This window comes from Puntigrus tetrazona, chromosome 14 (assembly GCF_018831695.1).
Source record: "Puntigrus tetrazona isolate hp1 chromosome 14, ASM1883169v1, whole genome shotgun sequence".
In the NCBI taxonomy this organism is placed as follows: domain Eukaryota; kingdom Metazoa; phylum Chordata; class Actinopteri; order Cypriniformes; family Cyprinidae; genus Puntigrus; species Puntigrus tetrazona.
The window spans coordinates 12,028,599-12,041,226 of record NC_056712.1 but is presented as its reverse complement, the minus strand read 5'-3'; the positions used below and the strand labels follow the sequence as shown (position 1 = coordinate 12,041,226).

Genomic DNA, 12,628 nt, shown 5'->3' with positions numbered 1-12,628 from the left:
TGACGTAGTTGTTTTGCGACGTGCATGACGTCATATTCACGCGACTTGTCATGCCTTGCTCATTTTGACATTACAAATGAAAAGGATACACATACGAGGAAAATAAAATGTTTCGGTACATATTCAGCGCGCAAATGACATGGTAAACAACTTGTGTATCTTAGGTTTGGAACAGCAAACGAAGGTAATGATTTTGTTACGTTTCTTCTAGTTAACTTTAGTGTAATAGTCTTACCAGGTTAAATGAGCTATCTTTGACATATTTTATTTATTTATTTTTATTACTATTGATTGGTGTTCGATACGCATTTAAAATTGATCTTTTCCGACAACATTGTCCATTTATTTTGTGGTAAATTGCTATAATACGAATAGTTAGTGTTTTAAAGAGATTTGCAGAATATCCATAACAGGAAAAAATGAAATGTAACTTACATGGCATTTAATTTGTGTGTCATGAGCAAAAGAGAGGTAAAGTGTGTAGGTAATAACAGGATGTCGTTATCCAGTATAATTAATAAAGGACACAAAAATCTAACCTTTAATCATAAGCACCGAATGAGTAATAAGTGCTTGCATGTTAATATCATTTTGTCAATATGATATGTGGTTTAGAATAGCTGAATGTGATCAACAATAATTGTCGAGACACGTCCTTGATTCGTCGCTGCTGTTGTTTTCTTCAAAGCTTCACCCATAATGATATGGACGAAGTTTACCAGGTCTACGACCTTTATGACTCTACGGATATGTCACTATGCAAATCTGAGGCCTCACATCAGAAGCGTATCTCAGGTCTCCTCCTGTCTGGACTCCAGAACTCACAGCATCCAGCCTCTCCGCTGCAGGTCACCCCTCTTAGCTGGCCATGCCTCCATCACACTGAGCGTGGGGCTTCAGCCCAGAAGAGCTATAACCACACACCAGCCGAGCTGGTATGAGAGCATTGCAAACTCTACCCCTGTATACCTCACAGAGCAGCTCATCGTTTCCGCTCAACAGATGACCGGACTTCCGTGGTGGGCCAGCATCATGTGCACGACGCTTGCCCTGCGTACCGCCATCACTCTTCCCCTGGGAATCTATCAGTCCATCATCGTCGCAAAGGTCTTGCTTATAGATGCATTGTTGTACATGTGTATATATAATCTGTTGTGTAAAATCCTGTTAGCTTTGGTGTGGTTGTTGGTTTTTGTAGCTATATACAATCATTCAAAAGTTTGGGGTCAGTGTTTTTGAAAGAAATTTCTTATGCTCACGAAGGCAGGATTTATTTAATTAGAAATACAGTTATATTATTAAACATTATTACAATTAAACATTTTTTTTAATTTATTCCTGTGATGGCAAATCTAAATTCTCAGCAGCCGTTACTCCCGTCTTCAGTATCACATGATCTTTCTAATTAGATCATTCTAATATCTCTAAGGTTCTTTTGATAATAAAAAGCTACATAAGAACCTTATTTATTTAAAATGGGAATCTTTAAAAATTAACGTTTAGTGACGTTTTTAATCAATTCAATGCATGGTCACTGAATAAAAGTATTAATTCACTGCCCACAAATTTTGGAGTGGTAGCCAGTATTGAGATATTTTATTATATAGCATACTTTTCACTTATTTTTGGTAAATCACTGGCCAATTTTTTAAATTTATTATTATATATATTTTTGGAATGTCATTAATTCCCTTTTTTGTTTTGAAATTTCATTTCCAATTATTCCTACAATTGGCATCTCTTCAGTGTTGTTTGACGCTCAGCTTTGGCTTTTGAATTACTGGCACATCAAACATCAAAATCACAAGGGGACAAAAAATATGATTTATATGATTTAAGGTTGCAACATGAGAGTTTTGGTTTCTGGCTAGGCTTAACGTGATTGATTGAGTAAACAGCCCTTTTTCATGTGAATTTGTTTGTTTATTTACACACAGTACAGTATTTTGGAGGTCAGCAGAGATCACAGAGTAAACACTGTGCCTTATTAAGAGTCTCTCTCTCGCCCACTGTCTCCCAGCTGTGGGATGTTTCTCTTGCCAAGGAAGAGGATTGAAACAGAAAAAGAATGTGCCTCCCCTTTTTTTTCCTCCCCTACTGATGTCCCACAGTGTGAGAACATTAAACTGATGATCAGAGATGCCAAATCAGTTGTGCTTTTAATATATGAAATGCAAACGCACATGAAAATACGCATGCGGCCGCCTGTATCTGAAGAATTTAGTAATTTTTTAATGGAGTCAAAACACTGGTTCATCCAGGCCGTATTTATGTTATAAGTCCCAGTGGCAAGTCAGTTCATGCTTTCATAGGCCCCGGACTTTGTATCTGTTGGAAAGAGTTTTGGCTGGAAAAGAGTAACCCTTGTGCCCTTTTGCCCCAGCTAGGTTGAAGCTCTGCAGAAGGAGATAGCAGAGTTGGCCCACCATTTAAGCTTTGAGATCTCTGTACAAGCCAAAGAGAAGGGCTGGTCAGAGAAAATGTGCAGGTAGGAGAGAATTGTTTTAAAGCCATGCACTGTCTTGGGATAAAGTCTTAAAAAGTCCATATGAAGTCTCACAAAAGAATCAAATTGGTTTTAGAAAATAGATCTTTACTAAAGAGATGGGGTTTCTTTGTTGTAGTTGTTGTTGTTGTTTTTTTTTTTTACCTTTTTAATTTCTAAAATTAAGATTTTTTTGGAGTAAAAGAAAAATTTATTTACTATAGAAGTAAGAACATTTTAAATAGTGAATATATATTTTTTTATATTACATTTTAAGTACATGTTATAAAAATTTATTTTAAACCTAAATAAAATTACATTTATAATTGAAATATTAAACTTTTTTTTATGTTTAGATATTATATTAGATTTATTTTCCTCACTCTGGCATGGTCTGACAAAGACAGCATAATATACACTTTGCCATTCACACCAAAAAGTTAGTTAGCCGCTTAATGACCGTAATTACATCCACAGGTTTTATTTCAAGAAGAATCTGAAACGAATCGTGTCTGAGCTTTATGTTCGAGATAACTGCCACCCATTCAAGGCCAGTTTGCTTATCTGGGTCCAGCTGCCCATGTGGGTTTGTCTGTCTCTGGCCTTGCGTAATCTCAGCCTGGGAATGGGACATGTCCCCCTTGGTGAGCCACATTCCATCAGTCAGTTGTTCCACATGTTCTGTTGTTTGAATTTATCCTTTGAAATGCTTACATATATATTTCTGTTCATTCGTCAGCATCAGAAGCAGGTTTAGCAACAGGTGGCGCTCTGTGGTTCCCTGACCTCACTCTTCCAGACTCTACCTGGATCATGCCAGTTTCTCTTGGCCTCATCAACTTGCTCATCACAGAGGTGAGGCGGCTCTCTAGATAAGATAGACTTGCTACATCATATTAATAATTTAAAATCTAACATTCATTTTAATGTTTAATTACTCCTAGCAATTAAACTTAAACTTTTGAATAACATTATTAATATAACATCAAATGATCTGTCTCTAATCTGTAATAATGTTAATGTTAAAACATAAAAATAAAAAATAATAAATATATAAATTAAATGTAACAATTTACAATTTTTAATTAGATAATAGATTTTTTTCTTAATAGATTTTAAGAGATTGCATTATTCACTAATAAATGTTTTTTTTGTTGTTGTTGTTTTGGTTTGGTTTTTTCCCTCCAATCTGTTTTCCAGATATTCGCCCTCAGACAGCTAGAGCCTTCGAAGTTCCAAAAATGCATGACTTACTTCATAAGAGGAATATCTCTGGTGATGATTCCTGTAGCTGCCACAGTCCCATCAGTAAGTGTCCTGGCAATCAGCAACTGCATTCAAACACTATCTGCTCTATCTGTGTACAGTAACTTTACGTTAAGCGAAGGTCTGGACAGGTTTCAACTTGAATGGCATGAATAAATATCACTCGCGATTTCCAGTGATGTTTTTCCAAAAAAAAAAGACAGCAGTGGTACATGATGTCTTTTGTCGCTGCACAGATATGTCCCTTATTGCCCAGACCTCTGAGGTTTTTAATCTTGTGGCAAAAGGGGGGGCATATGAAGGGTTGTGTTTTTGAAGCCCACCTGAGAATAGTTACAAAGGGCCGGGAAGCTGTACAACCTTGCTGTGATATCTTCAGATGTAGAAATCGATGTCTTGCGCTTATCTACTCATCAAAGACATATTTGTGTTGTGTCTACAGTCCGTCTTGCGTAGAAGCATTACTAAGATGTTTCTCAAGTTTAAGAATGCTGCACAAAAACAATGCTGAATTCAAAAATTCAAATAGAAATTCGAATTCTATATGACTGGTGATTTTTCATTCTTTGTTTTTCCTTAATTCGTAGTCCATGGCTCTGTACTGGCTCAGCTCCAGTTGTGTTGGTCTGGCACACAACCTGCTCCTGAAATCCCCCCGCTTCCGGGCCGTCTCTCGGATCCCTCCAACACGTTCAGACTCTGAAACACCATACAAGGACATTGCAGCTGCATTTGTAGCCAAATACATCAAATAGGTGGATGTGGATGTTGTACATTAGAGCATCAGCTGCCGAAAATGTGAACTGAACATGTGGATGCCCGTGTATGTAGTGGTGGATTCATCCATCAAATATGTTTTGATTTGATGTTTTCATCCATCAAAAAACTGCTTTAGGAACGAGAGATTTTAATGAGTAGTAGCAACAGTATGGATGGCGATTCTTGTTTTTTTTTAATCTCATAAATAATCTCTTCATTTTAGTCTCTCGTGGATTGTATGGTTGAATTTATTTAATAAAAATACATTTAATATACTACAGTAAGAGCAGTATACTCTTATCTGTAAGAGATAATATTTTCCATACAATATTTAACCACCCTTGAAGCCAAAAAGAGTTGTTTAATGTTGCGAAAAAGTATGTTGTCTCTGCCCTTATTAATTATGAAAGGGGATCATCAGATTTGGAAATGTTTGGCAAAAAAAGTGTAGGAATCCCTGTCACATGAGACTTACTCTTATAGCCACAAAACCTTATAATCCATCAGAACACATTGGTAGTCCATGGTATCATAAATAATACTAAATAACAACAGAACTATGCCATGAAAGTAGGATATGTTTACTTGTGCTATTGTAAGTTTGTTGTCCTGCTGGGCGGGGTCTACTACCTCCATCCCAAAGCAGAAAGAAGCAGCAGACTCTGAACCAGCCGGAGACCGTTCACACCTCACCATGATCCGCGTTCTGCTCTTAACACTGCTCGCTGTGGTGTCGGCGGACCGGCTGCCCCGCAGCTGCGGCACCTGCGAGCCGAGTAAGTGCGCTCCGCTGCCGGCCGAGGGCTGCTCCTCCGGGACGCTGCTGGATGCGTGCGGCTGCTGCGAGCTCTGCGCGTCTGGAGTTGGAGAGCCGTGCGGGGGACGCGGAGCCTCGGCCAAGCGCTGCGCGTCCGGACTCGAGTGCGTCAAGGGCGACAAAGACAAGAAGAGTAAATCGGGGGTCTGCGTGTGCAAGAGCAACTATCCCGTGTGCGGCACTGACGGCGTCAACTACAACAACGGCTGTGAGCTGAAAGCTGCAAGCGGGAAAGCAGTGAAGGACAGCAAACCCGAAATTAAGATTCGAAACAAGGGCAAATGCGCTCAAGGTGAGACGACTTAACGCAATAAAAAAAGCCCTGTAATTTGTCGGTTACTTTGTTTTTGTACATTTTCTAATTGCCTAGGGAAAAAAAAGATTTAGATAAAAAATATTTTGTGACAACATGCCCCAATAGCCATCACACTAAAGGGGTAAATTTGTCACAAAGGAGCCTGTCCAGAACGTTTTGGGGTAAATGCATTATTATTGTGAGCACAATATGCTGGTTCATCTTTGACTAACTAAAAGCTGAATTATTGTTCTGTACCTCTAGGTCTCCAAACCAGGCTCAAAACATCACGTGCCTGCAGTTTTAATATTTACAATGGTTCACTGTGTGAATTTAGATTGACTGTTTATGTTGAAAGAACATTTCATGTTAAGTATCCCTAATCACCCATAGCTATTTAAAGGTCAGTTTTTGCTTATTTTTTTTTATCCAGTGTAAAATTTGAAAATCTTAAAAGAATTGAACTTGTATCTAAAGCTGCGTCAACAACTAGGCCTACTTTTCTACTTTAGATTTATTATTATTATTATTATTATTATTGCTTTGTTAATGCCCTACATGATCCAGTTGCTCACATGATTCAGCTGTCATGTGCTTGTGTTCAAGTTTCTTTTCTACCAGGAGCGCTTGACCCGTCCTGTACTTTGCCCCCGCGGACAAATGAACAGTGCACACACAGATACATTGACAGTGTGTTAAGGCAACAACGGAACAGGCCAGAGGCCATTGTTTTCATACAAGGGTGGTAACGTTCTGCTATCCCTGAACAGACATGTCTGAAATTCCAAACCCTCGGGTGGATTTTCAATTTTGAATAGGGAGATCAGGCCTGATCAAATAGCAATGTCTCGTTTGGCAAAACACGCAGGCATACTGTTGTTTTAAAGCAAAGTCAGACTGCTTGAATCAGTGAACCTGCGTATAATTCATTTTAACAGCGTTCTGGCTTGGGATTAAAAGAGCTAGAGGATTCTGTATATGAAAAAAAGCCTGTCCAGCAGAGCTTTCTCCGACCACTGGCTTCTCCTAATCAACCCGACTGACAGTACGACTGAACTCAGGAGTGTTTTGCATTACCTCGTTTGAAATACTCCTCAACTACAGGGTATCAGCCAGCAGGTTGTAAAAACATATTGTCCGCTATTATCTTTGCTAAAGCAGCCCGAGCGCATGTGGGTTTCCACAATAGAACAGGTGAATTTGGATAGATCGGGACGCTTTTTACCACTGAGATGACTGGAAAGAAATGCTCCGCTAAGACATTTAGTAGATTAGTTATTAGACAGCAACAAGGCAGAGGTTGCAATAGGAGAAAATGAAAATGTAGTTATCATTTAGACTGCTCCCCCTCTTGTTGTTTCATGCGTGGAAAACAAAACATGAACTTCTGGAGAATCCTGACCATTAGCCAACGCCATGAAAATGCAGGAGTGACTGAGGAACCTTTCGTAAAAGTGGTACATGTATTATTTTTCAAATCGTTTGACTCCCTACAGTAGCTACTAGAAAATCCACATCTGCGCAAGTTCACGAAACAAGCGATGTCCGATTTGTAAAGAAACCATTTATTTGTATCGGACGTTTTCAATTAATAGTTTGCTTTAGTTCACAAAACGTTTTAAGTGAATCATTCATAAATTTAACTAATTAGATTCAGTTAAACAAGTTGGTTGAATGTAGTTGAGTAAAGTTTCCCATTCAAAACAACTTTGATGTCTTATGGACTATTTTTAAAGGGGTCGTCGGATGCCTATGTTTCTCAAGTTGATATGATTCTTTTGGGTCTTAATGAAAAGTCTATCACATACTTTGGTTAAAATTTCTTAATGGTAATGCAAAGCAACCCTCTTTACCCTGTCAAAATCAGCTCTGTTTACAGCAAGTCGTTATGGTGCGTTTCCCTTTAAATGCTAATGAGCTCCTCTCACCCCGCCCCTCTCTTCCATGGGCCGACACTCAGTTCTCTGAGAGACTGTAAACTAATTGGCACATTATTATGAAAAGTGATTTTACAGAGCCCCATGCATGACATAAAATAAAAAAAATAGACTGAATCGTAAGCACAAATTACTATTTAACTAATTTACTAATTCGTTCCCTTGATTTGCTAATAATAAAATATGATTTTATAAATGATAAAACGAATAAGTAATAGTGTACGCAATTTTTTTTACTTGCATGTCATGTGCAGGGCTTTGTACGAGTTACAAAATTCATTGAAAAAATGCATTAGTTTCTTCTGGAGGCGAAGCTGGATCTCAAATGATCTGCACGAACATAAACGCATAGACAGATCGGTGCACGTGTGACGACTGCTGTGTTTATTATTACATATAACAACGAAACACCTCGTTTGTTTAGGAGCCATTTTGCTCCAGCGTCTAATCAATGGCAGACTGATGACAGATGATTTAGGGCGGGTCTAAAGTAAAACACAGTGTCAATCAACAATCATGGGAGGGGCTTTGGCCTGTGCGACGTCACACAGCTAAGAGTATGAGTATGATTTATCAATATTTAATTTTTAAAAAAAAAAACATTGGGTAGATTTTTATTATTATAGGGTGATTATGTGCACACACTGCCAAGACGCACTTCAGTGAATTTTGCATGTGATGACCCCTTTAATGATGTTTGCTTGACCCCTAGATGTGCTAGTCACCATTCAATGTAAATGACTAGAAAACTGTTAGGGTACTGAATGAATAGTTAATTCATAAATTGTGTTTAGCTGAAGAAAACGTCAGTTTTGGAAGTAGCCTTTTGAGTGAACTATCCAAGCGACTTGCTTACACTAGAAGCAACGAAGCAGCTGTTGTTTGTATTCCAATCTGTCCATCAGTACAAACTCAGTCCCAGAATCCCTTACTCAAATCAGGCACGAGGAAAACCCACATGCTGATAACTTCAGCAAGACACGCTTGTTATATAACATGCAACGAGAACGCAGCCTCGAGATCATTTTGTGTCTTTTGTGTCCTCTGCAGCACCGGTTATTGTAACACCTCCAGGAGAGGTATGGAACGTGACTGGCTCACAGGTCTTCCTGAGCTGCGAAGCCACCGGGATACCAACACCTGTGCTCACCTGGAGAAAAGTAAAAGAGATGATTTTTAATTATTTTTTGTTGTTAATCTCAATATTGCTTTTGCAAGTAGGTAACTTCTGAGCTGATGCGTATCATGTATCGGATTCTATAGCGCTAACACAAAACCCGTACGGAAAAGAGGAAGGACGTGTTTGTGCGTACAGTATGGTTCCAGCTATGTCAAAGGATGTCCACTTCTATGAATAACACAGCAGAGAAACAATAGCGCCGCAAACAAGGGAGGGATCAGAGCAGGAAGCGGTTTATCAAGCATGTCATCAGCTATCACATTTTTCCATTCTAGAACTGAAGGAGACGGGCTTTCTCCTTAAAGATAGGATCAAAGAATTCCGTGGCACTGGGCAGTGCTTTGTACTGGCTTTGGAGAAGGTCACTAATATGAAAAGCCACAGCGGTTGACCGGATACAAAAATGACTAACGGTGATTTCCCATGACGGCAAAAAAAAGAAAACCCTCCTTGTTAACCTCTCTGAGGAAATCTGAAACCCTGGGAAATATTGGTGTTTAAAATATGTTTGTGCTCTAACGCTCTTTTTTTTTAATATCTGTATATTAGCTTAAGACTTATTCAAGCATGAGGTAACATGGTTTTTATTGGCTTTTGCAGTTTTAGTTGATCAAGTTAGTCATGCTTCGTAAATGGTGGAAAGTAGATTATGTCCTGGATGCTGAATTTCACCCTTGCCTCAGTTTGAGGGGCCCGGGATATTTTTATTACAGAGATGCATACCCTGAGTCGCTTAATAACTACTTTTGGCCTCTCTTGAGATCAGAGGAGGAGATTAAAAAGTCCTCTGTAAAAAAAAAAAAAAAAAAAAAATGTCAAAGTTAGACTTGAGAAATAGTGAGGGGAAATTTGCATTTCTTTTGATTGAATTAATATGTACCTTTACATGAAATAATAATAATAATACCAGCAACAACAATAAAAGAAAATTATAAATATAATTGATAAATCAAAAAGAATTATTAAATAAACTGTAAATATTATTATTGTTCATATAATTTGTTGATAGCTCTAGAAAAAAGTGCCAAACTCACTTTACTTTCCAACTTTATCGCACATTGTTTTTCTAAGTGATATGCAGATAATATCCAATGCAAACGTGTATTTCCTTGTAAAAAAAAATTCATAGCCGTACTGTATTCTCAGTAATATACTTTATCTCACGAACACATACATAGAAAAACAAAAGGTGCTGGACATTTTGTGGACATTTCATTTAACCCTAAAACATGGATTAAATTTAACATACAGGAAATACCAGTGGAAAAACAATACAGAAACATTCATCATAATACCGCATTTTAGTTAAACATTTCCATGAACTCAAAGGAGTTCAGATGGCCGTTTAACAAATACAAAAATGCAACACATTATTTACTAGTTTAAGACCTATTGTGGTTATACTTTAGAGGAAAAAAATAATAATATAAAATCTTTGCTAATCTGTGTGAATAAAGCACTTCCTGTAGAGTCTAGTGAATCTTAATCATGCATAACCAAAATCACCACAGAACAAACATGCTGTATGTGCTGCAACTTCATGTGCTTAGCCATTTTCAGATTTTGAATTAGCCCAGAGAGTACGTATCTTTACGACTGTTGTGATTCTGATAGGTATCTAAGAGCAAAGACCGGACTCTTCCACTCCCTGGAGACAAAGACAACCTGGCCGTCCAGACCCGAGGAGGCCCGGAGAAGCACGAGGTCACTGGCTGGGTGCTAGTAAGTGTGTTTTAACTAAATATAAACTCATGTTCGTTTATCTCTTCGTGCATAAACACTGCTACAAGCAAGTTATTTGTTGCGCAACGCAAAGCTGTTACAGCGCTTTTTTCTGAACGCACTCTGGCTCATCTCAGGTTACATTTGTTTGGAGTTCTCTGCACTTATCGAAACATTGAGAACAGATAGGGTGAAAACTACAGCTGATGGCCATCTGTTGCAGATATCTCCACTTACCAAGGACGAGGACGGCTCCTATGAGTGTCACGCCAGCAACATCCAGGGAGAAGCGTCAGCCGTGGGCACCATTCATGTGGTGGACTCCATCAATGACATTCCTCCCAAGAAGGGTGAGCGAGTGCAGTTGAACGGTGGTCGACTGATACAGTAAATCAGTCCATTCGCACCTACTTCACGCTTCAGGATGCATAAAAGACATTAGTAGAGAATGTAGTAGAAACTTGTGTGCAGTACATGCTGTATGGAACGTGTCCCATCATGCAGTGACGAGTTTCTAGCGTTGAATGTTGACAGCCCATAAAGCAACTCGGTGATGAATATGCCCTGGATTCAATCAATCAAAATTTTGCTTCACTAAGGCATGCTTTTAAATTCCAGATGAGATTGAAAAAAAAGCCTGCTAGCTAATCATTGTTGTTTCAAACCCGTATGACTTTTTTTTTTCTATGTATAGCACAATGTCCAATCGGCAATTTCTAAACACAATTTCAAAACGAAGATATTGAAATATATCTTTTAGGACTGCTAAAAAAATATATATAAAAAATGTAAATTATTAAATCGCAAACATTTTACAAAAAAATGAAGACTGAAAACATACAAAATAAAGCTCATTCTAAATATAAATAGATACTATTAATTAACACTGTTCAAAAGGCATATTTTACCCCCCCCCCCTTTTATCAATCACTTGATTCATTATTGGGTGAACTATCCTTTTAAAATTTGAAACTGTGTTTATTGTGATCTTGGAGCATAATATTAGCTATTAGGGAAGTTTTACATTTAATCCCAATTCTGTTTTGCTGTATAACACAATATAATTTTTTTTCCCAGCCAACTTGAAATCCAAGACTTTATTGTCATCGGTGCCTGTTTGTCTGTTTGTATGCAGGGAAGGATGGTGAGCTGTAGGAGGACGTGGCCTCTGACTGAGATGTTGAAACACTACGCCTGTGCACTGATGACAAGCATTTAGCGCAGTCACTGCTCACGCACTCCGCCTGAACTGCAAACAGCAGCTTGCACATGGACACTTTATTTTATAGAAGTTGTTCAGAGTCACAAAAATCCAGACACCAACATTTCTTGATTCCTACGCTTTACCTCACTCTACAATGTGTCTGCCTGCAGAACAACTTCGATACCGTAAAGCGCCAACCAAGACAACCATCGGCTTGATCTTTTAAAAGCTACACGTACTTATACCCGAGAACACAAACATTTCATACAGCACATCATATCATTCACGCTCGCATGCATGCGAAGGCACTCAAATATCTTGTCTTTACTTATCATAAGCATGTTTTGCTTCTCTTTATTTTTCAAGATGTTTTTGATGATACAGATTGTACTCATTCTTTTAGGTTTTTTTTCGTTTGGTTGATGTCTATGGTGCTGAAAAACTATTATTTTAAACCTCAATTACATGTGCACAATTTCTAAGACTTCGAGTACTTCATTTAAATCAGGGTTTCTCAAATGTTCTAGTATGATGGAACAAAAAAAAACATAATTGAGAACCATGGGCCAACTGTTAAATTATATTCAACTAGATATTAATTTTTAAATATAAAGAACAATACATATATGATAAATATTTATAAAAAATGAAAGTTTTTTTCTCTTTGCCTTGCAAGCCATGTGTATTGACGTAAAAGGAAGCCAGTAAGACCATTTTTTGTTAATGCCATGAATAAGAGAAGAGGTTTACTTTATTTTCCTGGGTGTTAAGAATGAATACTTTCTGTTGGTTCCCAAATTACGGTAGAATTAAGTGTTGTCCTCTAAAGGTCTGAGCATCTAATGCATCCATTTATATGTCTTGATATTTGTATAACACTAATGAATAAAAGAAAGAAAGTACTTGAAACGGCATGCAGTGTGTTGTCTGTGCAGAAAAACTAAGCAATCAAAACTTTTTTTT

The 12,628-nt window shown here is 37.9% G+C and overlaps 2 protein-coding genes across 4 annotated transcripts; both read left to right on the top strand.

Moving 5' to 3' along the window:
- The first annotated feature begins 35 nt into the window (after nucleotides 1-35).
- Nucleotides 36-4,790, top strand: LOC122357722 (cytochrome c oxidase assembly protein COX18, mitochondrial). Of its 2 annotated transcripts, XM_043257254.1 has the most exons (7): nucleotides 36-184; nucleotides 689-1,107; nucleotides 2,388-2,488; nucleotides 2,963-3,129; nucleotides 3,225-3,340; nucleotides 3,686-3,793; nucleotides 4,339-4,790. In XM_043257254.1, exons 2-7 carry the CDS (start codon nucleotides 700-702, stop codon nucleotides 4,504-4,506), a joined length of 1,068 nt encoding a protein of 355 aa, XP_043113189.1. In that variant the 5' UTR covers nucleotides 36-184; nucleotides 689-699; the 3' UTR covers nucleotides 4,507-4,790. The 2 variants fall into 2 exon arrangements, with proteins under 2 accessions (XP_043113189.1, XP_043113190.1); XM_043257255.1 differs by lacking the exon at nucleotides 36-184 and having other exon boundaries at nucleotides 973-1,107; nucleotides 2,384-2,488.
- A 282-nt stretch (nucleotides 4,791-5,072) lies between these two features.
- Nucleotides 5,073-12,574, top strand: igfbp7 (insulin-like growth factor binding protein 7). Of its 2 annotated transcripts, XM_043257256.1 has the most exons (5): nucleotides 5,073-5,619; nucleotides 8,610-8,719; nucleotides 10,354-10,461; nucleotides 10,685-10,811; nucleotides 11,597-12,574. In XM_043257256.1, exons 1-5 carry the CDS (start codon nucleotides 5,088-5,090, stop codon nucleotides 11,614-11,616), a joined length of 897 nt encoding a protein of 298 aa, XP_043113191.1. In that variant the 5' UTR covers nucleotides 5,073-5,087; the 3' UTR covers nucleotides 11,617-12,574. The 2 variants fall into 2 exon arrangements, with proteins under 2 accessions (XP_043113191.1, XP_043113193.1); XM_043257258.1 differs by lacking the exon at nucleotides 10,685-10,811.
- Nucleotides 12,575-12,628: the final 54 nt, after the last annotated feature.